This window comes from Ustilago hordei (genome assembly GCF_900519145.1).
Source record: "Ustilago hordei strain Uho2 genome assembly, contig: UHO2_contig_06, whole genome shotgun sequence".
Classification (NCBI taxonomy): Eukaryota; Fungi; Basidiomycota; class Ustilaginomycetes; order Ustilaginales; family Ustilaginaceae; genus Ustilago; species Ustilago hordei.
Window position 1 is genome coordinate 620,177 of NW_024545253.1, and position 16,355 is coordinate 636,531.

Here is a 16,355-nt window from a genome sequence, read left to right on the forward strand (position 1 = left end):
CAGGCTGTTCGTCAGGCAGCAGGCGATCTGATCTGATAGGGTAGGATAGGATGGATGAAGCAGCGCGAAGCAGATGAAGATGCTCGCGTTTGAGATTTGGCGGGATGTGAGTGATGTAAGAGGTGGGGCGCAAGGTTGATGAAAGTCGAGCTCGAGGTTTTCCAATCGTCAGGTGGAAGGGGTCGAGCAAGCTGCTGAGGAAGAGAAAGGAGGAAAGATGCCAATGCCGTCGTCACTCGGTATCAGCGATTGTAAAGCGTAGAACGTAGATCGAATATGTGCAGATAGGGATCAGCACAGCGATCGAAAACGAGAAAGAGATGATGGAGTGAGAAAGAGGATGGTGATGGTATGGTGGCAAGGATCGATGGATAGATAGCTTAGATAGATAGCCAAGAGACGCGAAGTTTGCTCAGTGAGTAGCAACAGCAGCTTTCCGATGAGCTTCTGGAGAGCTTTGCTGAGTTGCCTGCTTGCTTGCTTGCTGAGCTGTGGTGTAACTTCTGAGAGGCGTTGGTTTTAGCAAGAGTGACCAAGATGAGCCCCAACAAGCGCAGGTCTGACTGCACTTTCTCAGTCTGAGCTCCCCGCAGCTCTCAGGCCAAAAGTTACACAAAAAGAGACATCGGCCAAAAAAAAAAAATTAAAAAATTTCCAAACATTAGAAAAAGAATAAAAATAAAAATAAAATAAAATAAAAAATGAAATTAAGTTCAAAAAATCACCTCAGCTCCAGCAGCCATATTTCGGATGTTGACAAGGCTCAGTCGGAATTCGCATAGTTACCAGATGACCCCTCTCGAAACTCTGTCGCTCACTTGTCGCCGCTGTTCAATCCCATTTGATCACGGCCACGCCGGTCATAACAGATGGCCGGTAAGAGTTTCCAGCCCAAGCGTTGCTACGGCATGATGCCGAACTGAGAGCTCCCGCAATTCACCGGAGAGCCAAGAATAAGAGAAGAAACCCTTTCGGGAGACAGCAGCGTTGCTTTAGCCGCCACACCAGACAACATAGCGATCAAGCCTTGATCAAATTGACCATCTCGCTTCTGTCATCCCGGCCGTACGTTTTTCGGCAAGGCTGCGATTAAGATTGATGGATGAAGCCTCACAGGGCAGCAACTGAACAAGTTGGAGAACAAGTGAGCAAGACAATGGCGTTATCAACAAAGAGCTTCTTGATTCCTTTGATGCCTGCTTCGCTGCTTTCTTCTGCGACGGCACAGACCACCTGTCAAAGCTCTCATCCTTGCTGCCAGAGCTTCTCGTCTGGCCTTGCCGTCGCTGACGTTAGAAGCTGCATCTTATCCTATCGTAGATGGTACATTTTGAGCTTTTTTTGAAGGTGATCCGCGTGCATGGCTAATTGAGCTCGAGCTTGACCTTTTTGCTGCATCGATAGCGACCGGATTTGTTACTTTTTTTCGTCTCTGTTGCCTCCAAACTCCCACTCTGGAACCTCTCTTACCTTGCCCACCTCGAAATACATTCTTTCCCTTTTTCGCCGTCTCAAAGAGAAGGACTCGACTCAACTCGGCTTGACTGAAGCTGACATAATCCCCCTTGTCGGCTCCTTGGCTTCATCAAACTCCGACGCAGCTTTTGAAGAGGATCGAACCTTGAGCCTATACTAACTCCTGCTAGCTGATAGATAAGCAACGGATCTTCCCACACTCGAGGTTCGACTTGACAGGAGACATCGTGAGAGCCCAGTCGATGTTCAGATCGTATATTGCCGGAAAAGATCGGCTCGAGCCAGACGCTTCTTGTTGCGTTCAGCATTCTTCTCTTGAACTGGATCAAGAACGCCACACCACAACGCCTTGCCACCTCTTTCCCGATTCCGTCCACTGCGATACCGACTTCACTCACATCGATTCAAAGGGAAGCATCTCTGAGGCTGCAACTTGCACTTGTGATCAGCTTTCGATACCAGCATCATGATAGACCACTTATCATGTGGCTCTTTGTCCAGTCGACGCTGAGGAGCCAGTACTGACGTGTATCGAACCAAGCCTGATGCTGTCAACCTGCTCGCTATCTTGTCCCGGATAGATTGCAAAATTCTTTGACACTTCAGGGTCCAAGGTCGGAGGGAGAGGAGAAGGCTTCCTTTCTTTCTCTTTCTTTCTCTTTCTTTCTCTTTCCCGCTGCCGTTCTCTCAGCTTTACCGAACACACTGGACCAAATTTGTAAGCTCTTTGCCCAGCGCACGGTGCAGTTTTGCGGCTTTAACGCTCTAAAAAAAAAAAAAAACTGTTTCGAATTTCTCTGCGCTTGGCTGGCATAGCCAATCTTGTTGAGTGTGAGGAATTTTTTTCTTTAATAAATGCCCCAAAAGTCTCGTTTTTCTATGCCAAAGCCACAGCAAGGCTCAAATCAGACCCTGCTTCCCAAAGTTTCGTCTCCTGTTGGCCCGTTGCTCTCTTCGTTCCGCCTCTCTTTGCTGCCTCTCTTTGCTGCTGCAAGCGGATCTAGCCATCTGAGCTCATCTAAAGACCCCTCGACCCTCGTCTCTCCGATGTCATTGTACGATTTTGAAACTCTCCCTCTCTCTTTCTCTCGCATGAGCCGCCTATTCAATCGATATCGGGTGCGATTTGGCCAAGACACGTGCAGTGTTCGACGTCGGCTAGCTGTGTTGATGATCTCTTCGAGTTGCCTCCGATGTAGCATCAAATCGGCGATTACCTTTCGTTTAGAATCTTTTTTCTTTTTCCCGCAAATGTCACCATATTCAAGATCTAACACGGTCATCTTTTGCCCATCGAGTAAGCATTTGATACGAAGAAAAGCAGGTCGGAACCGGCATTTGCCGTGGAATCAAGGTGCTCGCGAAGAAAGTGTTTTGTTTTGTTTTTTTTTTTTTTTTTTTTTTTTTTTCTTTTTTTTTTTTTTTTTTTTTCGCCGGAACGCTCCCTTTCCGAAAGCGTGTCACTTTAGCTCAGCTTTGATCTCCCCATTCCCTTCATCCTCGTCGCTTTCTTTCTACCCACAACACATCGACCATCCTAGCATTGGAATTGGCGCACACGAGGTCATCGAGATATAGTCTTCTGTCACAGCAAAATTCAGCTCAGAAGGCAAGGAACAAGCTTGACACGACGACTTTATCTTTCGCCTAGGACAACACTCGTACCTCTCGACAAGTCCTCCATTACACCCGCGAGGCTTGTCGAAGATGCAAGCTTCCGGAGCTCTCAGAACTGCCTCGCAGTATAGCCGTTCTCAGGCCACAAGATGCACAGCTGCCACCGTTTCAAAATCCACACTCAGCGGTAGAACCATAAGTGTCACATTACGGGCACGGTTCTCGACGCTCTCACAATCTCGATCACCAGCGTTGGGACGGCAGCAGTTTCTCTTTGGCGCTGTTCGCATGCTTCATCAGTCACATTACCTCTTGGCAGCGCAAAAGTCAACACCACCATCCGCACCAACATCAGCTTCGTCAGCTCCTTCGACCACACCGGAAAAGACCAACCTCGCAACAAAAGATGTCACATCGACCCAAGTCACCGACACAAAAGCAAACAAGACATTAACAGAGAGGGCAAAGGAGCTTTGGGCCACCGCCAAGTACTTGTTTAAATTCTACTTTAGCGGTGTAAAGCAGATCTGGGCCAATCGGAAACGAGTGAAGGAGATGCAGGCGAGGGTAGCTAATGGTGGATCAGAGCTCACTCGCGAAGAGTCGCAATTAATGCATGTGCACAAGGCTGATATGCGCAAGTTGCCTCTTTTCCTCTTCATTCTGTTGATCTTGGAAGAAGCTTTGCCGCTTGTTGTCATTTGGGCGCCTTCCTTGCTTCCGTCGACATGCATCTTGCCAAATCAGCTGGCAAAGATTAGAATGGGAGAGGAGGTGAAACGCGCAGAGGCTTTCCAGCAGCTCAAGCAGTCCGACAGCCTCAAAGAGCTCATTCCTGTCATCGAGGAGTCCAAGGAAGGTCTCAGGCTAACAAACGCGCATCGCGAGCAGACAGAGCAGGATATCTTGAAAACGCTGTCGAGCGAAGATCTCACCAAGCTCGCCAAGATATTCTCCCTTTCGACGTGGGGAGGTGCTGCGATGATCCGACGCCGACTCGACTCGCATCTCACCTACATTCGTCAAGACGACTTGCTCATGTGCGCCGACGGAGATTTCGGTGCGATCCCTCTGCACGCCGATGCATTGGCAAAGGCTTGCGGCGAGCGTGGTCTGCGTTGTTCAGGCATTGAACATCATGACATGTTCGAATCGCTACGCTCCTGGTTGCGTTACACAACGGACAACCCGGAAACAAGGGACATCTCGAAACAATCAGTAGCATTGTTGCCCTTGCAGATGTACAACCCTTCATCGCTGCAGGAAGTTAAGGACGAGCTCGAGGCTGAAAGTGTGAGAGGACTCATGGACAAGACAAAGGATATGCTGAGACAAGTCGTCGAGGAGGAGAAGAAGGTCTTGAGCCGCGACGAGAATGCCAAACTCGAAACCGAGCTCAAGCAGCAACAGCAACAGCAGAAGAAGTAATTCAGCCTTAAACAAGCGACAAACAGCAAAGCCTCAGCATATTTACATAGACATTTTGGCCTGTCAACAGGCGGCATCCCCACATCACCCCTCTCATCATTGGTTCCAGGTCATTCACCGCAGACACACATAGACCTCAGTTTTTACTGTACTACCTTATGCAGACAGGTTAATTGACGTCCATCCAGCAGCTATTACAGTATCATCGTCAGACTTTGTTTCCATGTCGTGCGCACAGATAGTGCAGATGCTTGACTACGATGAAATTGTAAGAGGCATTCGACAGATTACAAACGGCGAGAAGGAAAGAGGTAGGAAAAGCAAGACCTTGAGTGTAGAGAGCGTAGTGTGCGGAAAGGGAGGTCAGGGGGAAATGCGAGACATGCAGAAGGAGACTAGGTAATACAGATGATGGAGAACGGAAAATATGCAAGCGATTGTCCATAGGAGCTTGAATCTGAGATAGCGGCGCCGACTTGACCAGCAGACCACGATGCTGATGGAAAGAGGGAAGCAAAGTCCAAAGGGGAGATGCTGGACCATCACATCTCCATGTCACCCATCGGCTCATGATCTGAGAAGCTGCCAACATCCGACATTTCGTCCTCTTCATCCTCGTCCTCGTCTTCCTCTTCACCTGCAGCGTTGGCCATCTCCTTGGTCGCAAAGCGCTGCACGTAATCCTTGACACGAGCCTCGTAGGTCTTAGGTTCACGCATGAGCAGAGCTGCCGCCTCGCCGTTCAGAGGGTCGGTTGGGTTTGGGTATCGCAAAAGCTGCGGAAGGAAGACCTCGAAAATGTTGATGCAGTCGAACATGGGTGACCATGTCTGATTGATGACGTCGAGACAGACCGAGCCGGAGAGCTCGTCGATGTTGGGATGGAAGATCTTGTTCATGAAGCCGATGGAGGGCGACTTGTAGGGGTACTGATCTGGCAGCTCAACGTGGATCTTCCATACGCCGCCTGCGAAAGGGGCTGTAGATCCAGCAAGGAGAACATTGATAGCATTCGATATCAGTTATAGCATCTGATATAAGCGGACAGCCTAACCGTCGCTAACGTGGATTGTACTCACTCTCTTGTGGGCCGTGAAATCGCACGTAGAACTCCTGCATACTGTCGTTGATTAGTGTGATCTCATAGTCTGACATGAGACTAGATCGAGGCAGCGTATAGGTTGGAGATCGAGTGGATGCAGACAGACAAGGACGGAAATTTCAGCATTTGCTGACCTTTCGACATGCACGTAGCGCACACAATGACCACTTACAGCTTCATGACATCTGTCTCGATACGACGTTTCGGAGACGTCATCTTGGCAGAGTTGGTCGAATAGCGATCGAAGGCCTTTTGCTCGCGGGATTTCGGTAGAGTAGTCAAGCAATATGAGGTGCAAAGCGCCAGTCAGGGCTCAGGTAGGCTTTCGAGACTAGGGGCAAGGCGAGATCGATGATATGCGCCGGACTTGTCTGTGGATGTATGCGCGGTGATAAGCTCGTAGGTGGTTCGGTCTTGTCGTCAACGTTCAATGCTCGAGATGTATGCGGTGAGGATAATAGACCAAGGCCTAGATAGACATATAGAAGCGGTAGAGGAGGATGGTCAAAGGTGTGTCCAAGAGCGGGATAATGATGTGCTTGATTGAGTGGGGTCAAAGGCTTAGAGAGGCAAACTGGCCAGGGAGCGGGGGGCTGTGGATGCTTTGTGAGACCAAGAGAGCGCGAGTCAGGGTCTCGTCCGATCTGCACCTGGCCTCAGCCAAATGACACTAACACTTACACTCTTTGCATCAGATTTAGCCAAAAATGTTTGCCAGATAAGTGTGTGAAAGTATCCGGTCATTTGACCGGCCCTCAACCCAGCGACAGCGGCCGTGCAAGCAAGCGCAATCAGATACGACCTCTTCACGATCCATCTTGTGACAAGAGAGCGGCTCAAAATCATGTCTTTGATAGCGTTGTTTATGTGCTGTTCCGCAATCTGCGTGACTATCAAGTGTGATAATCAGCTAGCTGCGTTGCACAGTGACACAGACCTGCCGCTTTCCCGAGACGCGCTTAACGCCCGCTTCAAAACTCGGACGAGATCCAGCCACTTGGCTGCCAACAGACGATCTTGCTATCTGACCCGAAGGGTGTCCATTTCAAGGCAACATCGCAAGATTGATGAATCTGCCTTTCCCTCTGAGAAGTGTTCGGACGTTGCAACGTGGAGTTGGTCTGTAGCTCCACCCGGTTGCTTAGGAGCCAGCGGTCGGCTTGTGAACCGCCCAATGAAAGCCGTATGCAGGGCCTGGTGCTTGCGGATCGCAGCTACCATGTGGAGGTGTTGGACTCGAAGATTGGCACCTTATCGCACGAGACCCTCATTACATCACGTGAGCTCCACTACCTCACCGCGGAGCGGCAGGATTAACTTGTCACTTCCTTCCACTAGCTATTCTCTGCTGTGGCCAACTTACACTACTCTGACCACGCCGACATCGTATATCGAACATCGAATCTGGCGGTACACGATCGCCTGCAACACTAGCTCTTAGAAATTCCCACTCGACACCCCATCGATACACTTCTCAGTCAGCCTTCGGACTCGGAAGCTTTTCGCTTGACAAGATGGCCATCATGGACGCACAGGACATCGTGTCCAACATTGCATTCACTACATCAGGATCGCTAGTGGATTGTGTGGACAAGAAGATGTTGGTAGTCTTGCGAGATGGAAAAAAGCTCATCGGTGTTCTCAGATCTTATGACCAATTTGGTAGGTAGTTGCCAGGTCCCCTTCTTCAGCTACCTTGGCAAACATTACTGACCAACCTTGCATACATCCTATACACACACAATAGCCAACCTTGTATTGCAAGACACAGTAGAGAGAGTATTCGTAGGCAACCGATACGGAGATATTGTACGCGGCGTCTTCCTCGTACGAGGTGAGAACGTCGTGCTCATGGGCGAAATCGTAAGTGCAAAGCCGTCTGTCTGCATCGACCTTTAAAAATGCACTGTTCTAACCCAGCTGCATCCCATGCTCACCCAATTGCACTCAACTACCTCAACAACCCTTGTAGGACCTGGACGCTGAGGACGAAGTTCCACCATCTATCGCTGCTCCATTGCCCCCATCAGCACTTCCTCAACTCCTGGCAGCCAAGGAAGCCGAAGCAGAATCAAAAGCAAAGAGCGAAGCCAAGAAGGCCGACATTCTTCGCATAGCTCGAGGTTTCTGTGCTGATAAGAGCGGAGATGGCGACATGTACTAGAACGCAAACGCAAGATACCATCCCATCGCATGCCCCTAGGACCCTCTCTCACGTCTCTCCTGTCACCTTGGCTTTACATCAATTCAATTGTACATCACACAACGAACACATCTGTTGTTCTCATAGCAATTCGCATGTGCCCGCTGTAGGTTGCCGACCAGTCCCTTCATACGTGCAGAAGCTTTCACAGATCTCTCAGATTCAGTACGCACCACCAGGCACTTTGAGAACTCAATTGTTTCAAGCGGCGCAGGCGGAAGTAAAAGGGCTTTTTGTTGATCTATTGCAGCCACTTTTGGCGGCTTGTTTGATTGCAGATGGACACCTGACGGGCATGTACGCTTAGTTTTCAGTCATGATCATGCTGTAAGCGATGGGCTGGTAATCAGTGGCAAGCTCCTTCTCGTGGAACCAGAGGCCAATCTCCTTGGTAGCCGACTCGTGCGAGTCCGAAGCGTGGATGATGTTGCGGCCGACCGAGATGCAGTAGTCGCCGCGAATCGAACCGGGAGCAGCGTCAAGGGGGTTGGTAGCACCCACAAGGCGGCGACCCTGGCGAATGACGTCCTTGCCCTCCCAGACCATGGCGATCACGGGGGTACCGCAAGTGATGTACGAAACGAGGCCAGAGTAAAAGGGCTTTTTGCTAAGGTCGATGTAGTGCTCCTTGGCGAGCTCTTGCGAGGGAACCACTGATTTTATGGCACGGAGCACGTAGCCACGCTTCTCGAATCGAGAAATGATCTCACCAACGATCTGGCGTGAGGTACCGTCGGGCTTGATCATCACATACGATCGCTCAGAGGCAGTGCCAACCTCGCCAGCGATGGTCTTAGGGCCCTCGAGGTGAATGGAGGGTGCGGCAAAAACCGAGTAGGTGAGAGCACCGCCGGCAGCGAGGGCAGCACCACCCATGTATTGGCGAAACGAGGCGTTGCTGACAGTGCCAGCAGCCTGGTTGGAAAAAGCACGCTTGGAAGCGACACGAAGAGCGGGGAAGGCGGAGCGAGCGAACATTGTGCCTGTAGAGATGGTGTCAGATGGTGGTGGGTAGGAGGAGGAGCTATTCCATCGAAATGGCAGCTTATTATCTTCTTCTTCTTCTTCTTCTTAAGAAGGTTTGCTTCCTCCTCCTCGGGACCATGATGACCGCCGTCGTCGGTCTTTTTCCTCAGGCTCTGCACTGACCATTGATCTTCTTTCCCTTTTTTGATATCTTTTTGTTTTTGTTTTTGTTTTTGTTTTTTTTTTTTTTTTTTTGCTCCTTTGGCCAAAAATTTGATTTTTCTCCTGTATCGCAATCTTCCAACGGGGCTCTAACCGAGGCTTTCCCGGCCATTGACATTACTACTACCACCACCACCACCACCTAAGCATCATGGAGGCGGAGCAACTCTTCCTCGGCTCCCAGGGCGAAGCTGGCGATGTTGCAATGAGTCCGCCATCGTCAGATGCTGACGCCAATACAGCCTCGTCAACCTTGCCAACCTCTTCTACATCCGACTTGCCGCCTGACTCAGAGCTGGTTGCTTCCCTCCCGGTATACTTGAGCAAATCGCTTCTCAGCGGTTCATCTCTGCACGTCTTCCAATATCCCATCTACCCACGCAATCGACCACTTCCGGTGCCATACTCAGCCGCAGCACGAGGACTTAAAGTTTCAAGCCGATGGCGTCCACGAGCCAATCGAGTTGAAGTCGAGCTTCCGTTGGATGTCAGAGAAGAAGTCTACAACACAGATCGCGGTGTCGAGTTCGGTGCAGGTGCCGACCTGCTTGCACAGAAGCAAGCTCGAGCTGACGCGGCTCATGACGGTGCCAGCTCAAACGAAGCTTCCGGATCCAGTAGCAGGTCTCGGGTCAAGAAGGAGAAGGAGGAGGAAGTGCATGCCAACAGAGGTCCCAAGAAGCTCGAAAAGATCAAGCTCGAAAGCAGTCAAGTGCCAAACGTCACCGAATACATGGTCGGTGTCATCCGAGACCAGGCTCTTCACCTCACACGACTCGAGTCGATCGTTCAGCTGCGACCTTCGATGAACTACCTTGATGCCATCGACGAAGCGCGAGAAGCCGAGAAGCGTCGAGATCGCGCTACGGCTGCAGGCGAAATCGGCTCCGACGAGGAAGACGAAGACGAGCTGATCGAGATGGAGGCTCCCGGGGAAGGCTCTACGCGGTCGAAGAAGAAAGAGGTCAAGAAACCAGCAGCTCAGACGTTAAGTGTTGCGCTCCGAACAGATCCCAACGCTAAGAAAGGCGGCGGTATGAGCATGGGTGGAGGCATCAGCGAGGCACGCGATCAATTGATGGCAGCGCAGAGAGAAGCAGATGCCGAGCGCTGGGTTGATTTAGAATGGAGAGATGAGCGCTCGCAGGAAGCCCAACAGATCTTTGATGCACAGCTCTTCGCCGAGAACAAGACTCCTCTGGTTTGCAAAACAAAGCCAAGAGAGTACCTTCTTCACGCTCTTCCATAACTTTCGTCCACTTGCATTCCCTCCTCCAAACCCTTCGAACTTGCAATCTGTATTTGTATCCTTGCATCACCAACAGCATGCATCATACGCTGCTCCATCTCAATATGTCCCATTGTGTGTGACAGCAACAAGCACCTAAGAGCCGAGTCGTCGAATGTCTGATGTTGCTATGAAAATGGAACAGGGTTTGTTTTTTTTTGTTTTTTTTCGCGAAATATCTGAAGGTCTAACAATCCATCAATTTTGGCTCACTCCAGGTTTCACGCTGCATCTCTGAGTGGAGGAAACAGCTGGATCGAGCGCTCAAGCCGCTAACTTAACTGAGGCTCAAAGACGTCAGGAAGCTATGGTGTTGCAGGGCCAAAAATCGTAGGCTTCACCCTCCGCACTCCTTCCCCTTCCTCTTCACCATCCCCAAAAGCACTGGCAGTCCATCTATTATTGAGGACTTCACCTCAACTCAAGCGTCATCATGGACGACCCGTCGGGATCGCCGACGTCCGGCAAGGGCCGAGCGTCGCTATTCAGCAACTCGCTCTTCCCATCCACATCACCAAAATCAGGACGTCGTCCGTCATCGCCTTCAGCATACTCATCTTCACCACCATCCGATATCTCGTCTTCAAGGAGCGGCGAAGCAGGGCTGTTCCAGCAGACGTCGATGGCGCTGCAGTCGTTCGCTATCGAGTCGGTGCTATCGGCTTCGGCCGCACCACCTAGACTACCAGTCGCTGAGAACAAGGTACCGCTCTCGCTTCCCACGACAACCAAGAACTTCCGAGGCTTCGTACAAAAGTCGGGACCTATGTTCTGGTTCCAAGATGGTGTAGAAGCAACACTGATGTGGCAGGACACAAGTTGGACGCTTATGTGGATGGCCATCTGGGCCATGGTATCAATTTACCCTTGGCTGCTGCTTTTGGCGCCAAGTACGATTCTCTCGGTCATCCTTGTCATGACACATCGAGCTCGCTATCAGGATACAATGACACCGAACATTGTCCGCATGGAGGTGCCCAAGTCTCCCTCATCAAAGGCTCGCTCAGCAGACGACAAGGCTCTCATTGCATCTCCTGCCGAGGTTCTGGCATACTCGACTACCTTCCCAACAAGCACGGGCGAAGGCTTTGTGCAGCCTCCACTCGTACCCAATCCTCCCCACGAAGGCACGGTCAAATACTATGAGAACCTTCGAGACATACAAAACATGATGAGGATGATTATCGACGGTTATGATCTTCTCGCACCGACAGTCCCTTATCTCAACTGGTCCTCGTACAGTCGCAGTCTGCATATCCTTCAGCTCGCGCTCCTCACCAATGTCCTGCTCTTCTTCATTGCGCCATACCTACCATATCGTGCAGTCATGTTCTTGGCAGGCGAAGGTGCTTTCATTCTCAACCATCCCTGGACGAAGCCTGCGCTTGAGGGTCTGGCGAAGCGCATCCATACATCGAGAGAAGGCAGGAAGCTGATCAAGATCGCCAAAGAAGGAGGTCACAAAGTGCGCGAGTGGATCGAACAGGATCGACTCGATGACCATGTCTGGGAGAGAGGATGGAGGAATGTCGAGATGTTTGAAAATGAGCGATTCCTTCCTTCCAAGCGTGCGGCTAGCTCAAGTGGTGTAGTCGGCGGATGGAGCGCGCACAATCTGCGCATGGGTGAGCGCATGCCTTGGACGAAAGGCCCTGACGGATGGTCGTCTGACCAAGTCGAAGTTCTTCCTGGTCACAAGATTGATATCAGGTAAGTAGACTCCCTCCCTCCGTATTCTCTACATGTCTTTTGACACAGTGCTGACCTCATTTTTTGGCATCTATTTTTGGCAATACAACAGCAGACAAGTCGCGATGAAGCTCGAACCCGGATGGGAGTGGGTTCCTGGCGATGAGTGGCGTATTGATTGGGGTGGAAGCTGGTCCGCTGTCGGCGTGGACGATGAAGGCTACGTCTACACTGATTCGAGCTGGCAGAAACCTGCAAGCTACGCATATGGACATGGTGGTGGTGTCCCTGACTATCCTCCTTCCATCTTTGACATGGAAGGTGACGGTGATCAGGATACGCTTGTTGACGATGATGGCGAGTCGGATGTCAGGAGTACTCTGCCTCCGCTCAGCACGGGCGTGATCGACCACGATCCCAAGATGCGCGCTGAGACTAGGAGGAGGCGCTGGTTGAGACGAGCTGTTCGCACGTCTGCCTAAGCGAACACGCCGCGCACATTCGAAACTTTTTCATGGTTTCCTATGTAGCATTTCGTCATCTCTGTAATCACAGCCGTTTCTCAGAGCGTATTTGAGTGCATGTGTGAAAGGATTGGTATTGATGCTGTTTGCGTGACGAGTTGAGGGAGTGATGATGCATCAGATGCTGGACTGTGCCAAGCCATACAGCCCCTGCACAGCGCGACGGAAGAAAGTGATGTTGTAGTCGATCAAACCCGTCTGCTTCGAATGCACATCCGAATGAATCAGTGCGATCAGTGCCAGTCTGTGATTGATTTGCCAGAAGCACAGCGAGCGATCCGGCTGTAATCTTGTTACAGATGAAGCCCATCTCTGGACCTGCGAAGCAGCTGGCTTTGCAGCACTGCCGGTATCTACGGGTTTCGTTGCTTCCTTGGACATTCTCCCGAGCAAGAAGCGTCGAGCAGAGGAAGGCGATGTCGACAGTTGCGAAGCTGAATTGTTGCCGCTGCTAGCCGAAGCTGCTGCTGTAGCTTGTTGCGATCCTTCTGACTGGACGCCGGCATAGAGGTCTGCAAACTTTGCAAGGAAGCCAGCGTAGTCAAAGACGAGGTCGAAGCTGGCTGCGTCAAAAGGAGCTGAGTCTGATCCGATGAAGGTTCTTGTTGGGAGGTCGAACAAGAAACCGTTTTCGAATCGGCATGTTGAGCAGATCGAGTCGCAGACTTGTTCCATTGACTCAGCAAGTGTCAGACTGCGGCGCAGAGTGGCTGCAGGAGGACGAGTAGGTTTGCTTGCATCAGCTGATGCGACTTCGGCTGCCCCGTTCGAGGATGCATGAGGTTCTGGTTCCAGTGGTTCTTCTGGCTTGACCTTTTGTGCCAAGCTCTGCTGAAGCTTGCTGATGGCAACAAAGACGCTGGTATCGTAGATCGAGGTGGCATGGCAATGAAGTCTTACAGCTTGGTCGAGGTTGATGAGACCTGGTTCGGGTGCCGCATCGGATCGATGACCACCACCGGAAAAGCTGGAGAACTCGGATGCACTGGCATCATATCCCCCACCACCCGAGCTAGAGTTGCCTGCTGCTGGTGAGCGCGAGAAGCTGAGATCTTTGCTCTTGCTCCTGCTGCGGTCTTTTGTGTTCTGGCTTGACTTCACCTCCTTAGCTGGAAGCGGCTCGGGATAGGACCATGGCTGAGCGACAAAGCTGGGACTACTATCTACAAGGTCGTCAAGCACTTTGCCTTGGATGGTCGATAGTGTGTCTTGACGGTAGTCGTTTGAGTAGCCGTCGATCTTGTGAACGAAAACGTGGAAGTCGATCGTCTGATTCTCTGCAAAAGCGGACAGAATGATGGTCTGCAACTTGGAGAGCGCTTCGTAATAGTCGTCCTGGGCATCGATCACAAATACTACCGCGGAGACTTCGGTCCAGGTCAAGACTTCGGGTGTTGCTGCTGCAGCTCCCGGCCCAGAAGATGTTGAAGCGCCGTTGTGCTGTTGCGGTGGGGCGTTTCGAGCGGGAACAGGAGGGGGTGGACCAGCGCGAGCTGCTGTTGCTGGAGCGAGTGGGATACCTTTCTCCAGACGTACGTCGCCGAGAAGCACGCGGCTAGGAGTATCGATGATTCGGATGGGTAAGAAACTATCTGAGAGGATGAAGCTAGGTTTCGTCGTGGACTCGAGGAAGACTGTGTCATCTGGATGCAGTTCGTTGTAGACGACGTTGAGAATGGAGCTCTTGCCTGAACGACGCAAGCCGATCACGGGCACTTGCAATCGCTTTGTCTCCATCTTGGAACAGTTTTTGTCAAGAGCGATCTAGGAGCCGAACTGTAGTCCACGACCAGACGCAGCGTCCGATGGCGTTCCACCTTTAAATCGACAGAAGAGAGGCCCAAGCGTTCGGAGCTGCCGACTTGCTGAATGTGCCCGCTGAGATTCTGAAGTAGCAGTCGGGCGATCCGACTGAGTCGAATGTAGGGCTTGGATGCCGAGGAGCGGAGATGCCGAAGACGTAGTCACAAGTGAAGACGTACAAGAAGCGAAGAAGCGACCAAACTGTCAATCGACAGCTTATCTCTAAGCGCCTGTGCGTCGAAAACGAGACCCTGCTCCACATGCTTCTTCGCTCCACCAAAATTCTCAAAGTCATTTTCCGCTTCTTCTTTTCTTCTTCTCGCTCCTCCCTTAACACCAGGTTGGAAACAATCCACCTCATTCAACACCACTCGTCGGCCAGTCCGACGCCTTCGGAGCGGTAGGTCGGCTCAGCCGACAGTAGCAACCATGGCATCGAAGAAAGCAACGGTGGATAAGAGCACCACCATTAGAGCCGCTTCGAAGAACAAGCAGCGCTCTCAGGGCTCAAGCAAGGCTTCAGCTGCAAGCCCTTTTGGCTCATCGAATCGCGGCTCGCTCGCTTCTTCGCTCTCGTCGCTCTTCTCTCCACAGCCTCACGGAAAGGATGCTGCACTGGCATCGCTGCTCGCATCAAGCTCCAAGCCACCTGTCAACCTTGGTCAAGGTTCTCGATTTGCTGCTTTCGGCTCCTTCCCTAGTGCTCAGTCATCAGCGATCTCCACGAGCAAATCGACTTCACAGACCCTCGACGATAAGCAGAAGGTCAAAAAGAAGAATGCGCCCTCTGCACAGGGTAGCATTGACACTACCGCCCCTCCCGGGCAGCCTAGCACAGCGTCGGGTCCAGCAGCGAGCACAAGCAGTAGAACAAATGATCAGCAAAAGAAGCAGAAACAGACCGACACAGTCGGCAGTAGGCGCTCAGATGTAAGGTCACCGACCGGAACATCTTTGGCCTCATCCTCAAAACCGGTGGTGCCGAATCCGCCTGCTGGGAGAAGGCCTATCTTTCGCCCTGTTCTCGCCAGCTCGACCGCCGTCTCGTGGCCCGAGATGCCTGTTGCAGGCTCCAAAACCGTCCTGCATACCCTGCTCGAGATGCTCGCTAAGCCAGCGCTGCAGTATACGCTTCGCAAAGACCTCGGTCGAAGGTCACTTTCAAGACCTTCCAAGGCAAAAGAAGAGACCGATGACACCGCCATGGACGTCGACAATACTTCGCAGTTGTCGACTGCGGGTGCGGGCCCGCAAGTCTTGGCAGGCATCAATAGCATCACTCGCGCCATCGAAAACGATATCGCAGCAGACCTTGAGAAGCTGCATAGCGCTCAGAGGAAAGGCAAAACTGTTGCCGCACAACCACCGAGCATCAAAGTCGTCTTTGTCTGTCGACATGATCTGCCACAGCCAGCACTCATCGCACATCTTCCGATGCTGGTCACAGCCAGGAACGCTGTCTTACAAGCATGTAGCAACGACGACAACGAAACCAACGGGGCCGTCTACCTCTTTGCCCTCCCCTCAGGCTCCGAAGAGTTGCTCGCCAAAGCACTCAACCTGCGTCGAGCATCCATTCTTGCTCTCACATCCGCTTTCTCCCCCACCCACCTAGCTCAGATTCTTGCAGCTATCGAAAGAGAGACTGGTTCTCTCTGTCGTCTTCGTGCATCTTGGCTCGAAACAGCGATGCGTGCTGCCAAGCAATTCAGCGCAAACAACCAACGCCCCTTGACATTGAAACAGCAACCACCAACGATCAAGCTGCTTCGCACAACACAGCCTGTCGATTTGAACGCTTCTAAAGCGGCGAAGAAATCCAGGAGGAAAGAGAGATCGGCGCGGTGGAAGAAGCGCAAGATGCAGACGCAGCAGCGGATCAAGTCGTTGAGGGCCGAATTGAAGCAAGCGGTCCAGAAAGAAAGGAACGCCAAGAAAAAGGCTGCTGGAAGGGTTCAGGCGACCAAAGCTGGAAATAAGAAGGTCGTTCAGATGTGACACAACGTAGAATCACTCTCTCGCATGCCATTGTAATAT

The 16,355-nt window shown here is 51.7% G+C and overlaps 8 protein-coding genes across 8 annotated transcripts; 5 read left to right on the top strand and 3 right to left on the bottom strand.

The window, feature by feature from the left end:
• Positions 1-3,183: 3,183 nt before the first annotated feature.
• Positions 3,184-4,521, top strand: UHO2_03649 (uncharacterized protein; the record flags this gene model as incomplete). The annotated part of the gene is made up of 1 exon (XM_041554255.1): positions 3,184-4,521. One exon carries the CDS (start codon positions 3,184-3,186, stop codon positions 4,519-4,521), a length of 1,338 nt encoding a protein of 445 aa, XP_041410189.1.
• A 542-nt stretch (positions 4,522-5,063) lies between these two features.
• UHO2_03650 (putative ubiquitin-conjugating enzyme e2-23 kda) lies at positions 5,064-5,839 on the bottom strand (the record flags this gene model as incomplete). The annotated part of the gene is made up of 3 exons (XM_041554256.1): positions 5,064-5,500; positions 5,601-5,680; positions 5,796-5,839. The coding sequence occupies 3 exons, from the start codon at positions 5,837-5,839 to the stop codon at positions 5,064-5,066; spliced, it is 561 nt and encodes a 186-aa protein (XP_041410190.1).
• Positions 5,840-7,146: 1,307 nt separating this feature from the next.
• Positions 7,147-7,787, top strand: UHO2_03651 (uncharacterized protein; the record flags this gene model as incomplete). The annotated part of the gene is made up of 3 exons (XM_041554257.1): positions 7,147-7,285; positions 7,371-7,486; positions 7,596-7,787. 3 exons carry the CDS (start codon positions 7,147-7,149, stop codon positions 7,785-7,787), a joined length of 447 nt encoding a protein of 148 aa, XP_041410191.1.
• Positions 7,788-8,129: 342 nt separating this feature from the next.
• UHO2_03652 (putative YNK1 - nucleoside diphosphate kinase) lies at positions 8,130-8,804 on the bottom strand (the record flags this gene model as incomplete). The annotated part of the gene is made up of 1 exon (XM_041554258.1): positions 8,130-8,804. The coding sequence occupies one exon, from the start codon at positions 8,802-8,804 to the stop codon at positions 8,130-8,132; it is 675 nt and encodes a 224-aa protein (XP_041410192.1).
• Positions 8,805-9,165: 361 nt separating this feature from the next.
• On the top strand, positions 9,166-10,263 carry UHO2_03653 (uncharacterized protein; the record flags this gene model as incomplete). The annotated part of the gene is made up of 1 exon (XM_041554259.1): positions 9,166-10,263. The coding sequence occupies one exon, from the start codon at positions 9,166-9,168 to the stop codon at positions 10,261-10,263; it is 1,098 nt and encodes a 365-aa protein (XP_041410193.1).
• Positions 10,264-10,735: 472 nt separating this feature from the next.
• On the top strand, positions 10,736-12,473 carry UHO2_03654 (uncharacterized protein; the record flags this gene model as incomplete). Its single annotated transcript, XM_041554260.1, has 2 exons — positions 10,736-12,012; positions 12,104-12,473. The coding sequence occupies 2 exons, from the start codon at positions 10,736-10,738 to the stop codon at positions 12,471-12,473; spliced, it is 1,647 nt and encodes a 548-aa protein (XP_041410194.1).
• Positions 12,474-12,632: 159 nt separating this feature from the next.
• UHO2_03655 (uncharacterized protein) lies at positions 12,633-14,252 on the bottom strand (the record flags this gene model as incomplete). Its single annotated transcript, XM_041554261.1, has 1 exon — positions 12,633-14,252. The coding sequence occupies one exon, from the start codon at positions 14,250-14,252 to the stop codon at positions 12,633-12,635; it is 1,620 nt and encodes a 539-aa protein (XP_041410195.1).
• Positions 14,253-14,747: 495 nt separating this feature from the next.
• UHO2_03656 (uncharacterized protein) lies at positions 14,748-16,316 on the top strand (the record flags this gene model as incomplete). Its single annotated transcript, XM_041554262.1, has 1 exon — positions 14,748-16,316. The coding sequence occupies one exon, from the start codon at positions 14,748-14,750 to the stop codon at positions 16,314-16,316; it is 1,569 nt and encodes a 522-aa protein (XP_041410196.1).
• Positions 16,317-16,355: the final 39 nt, after the last annotated feature.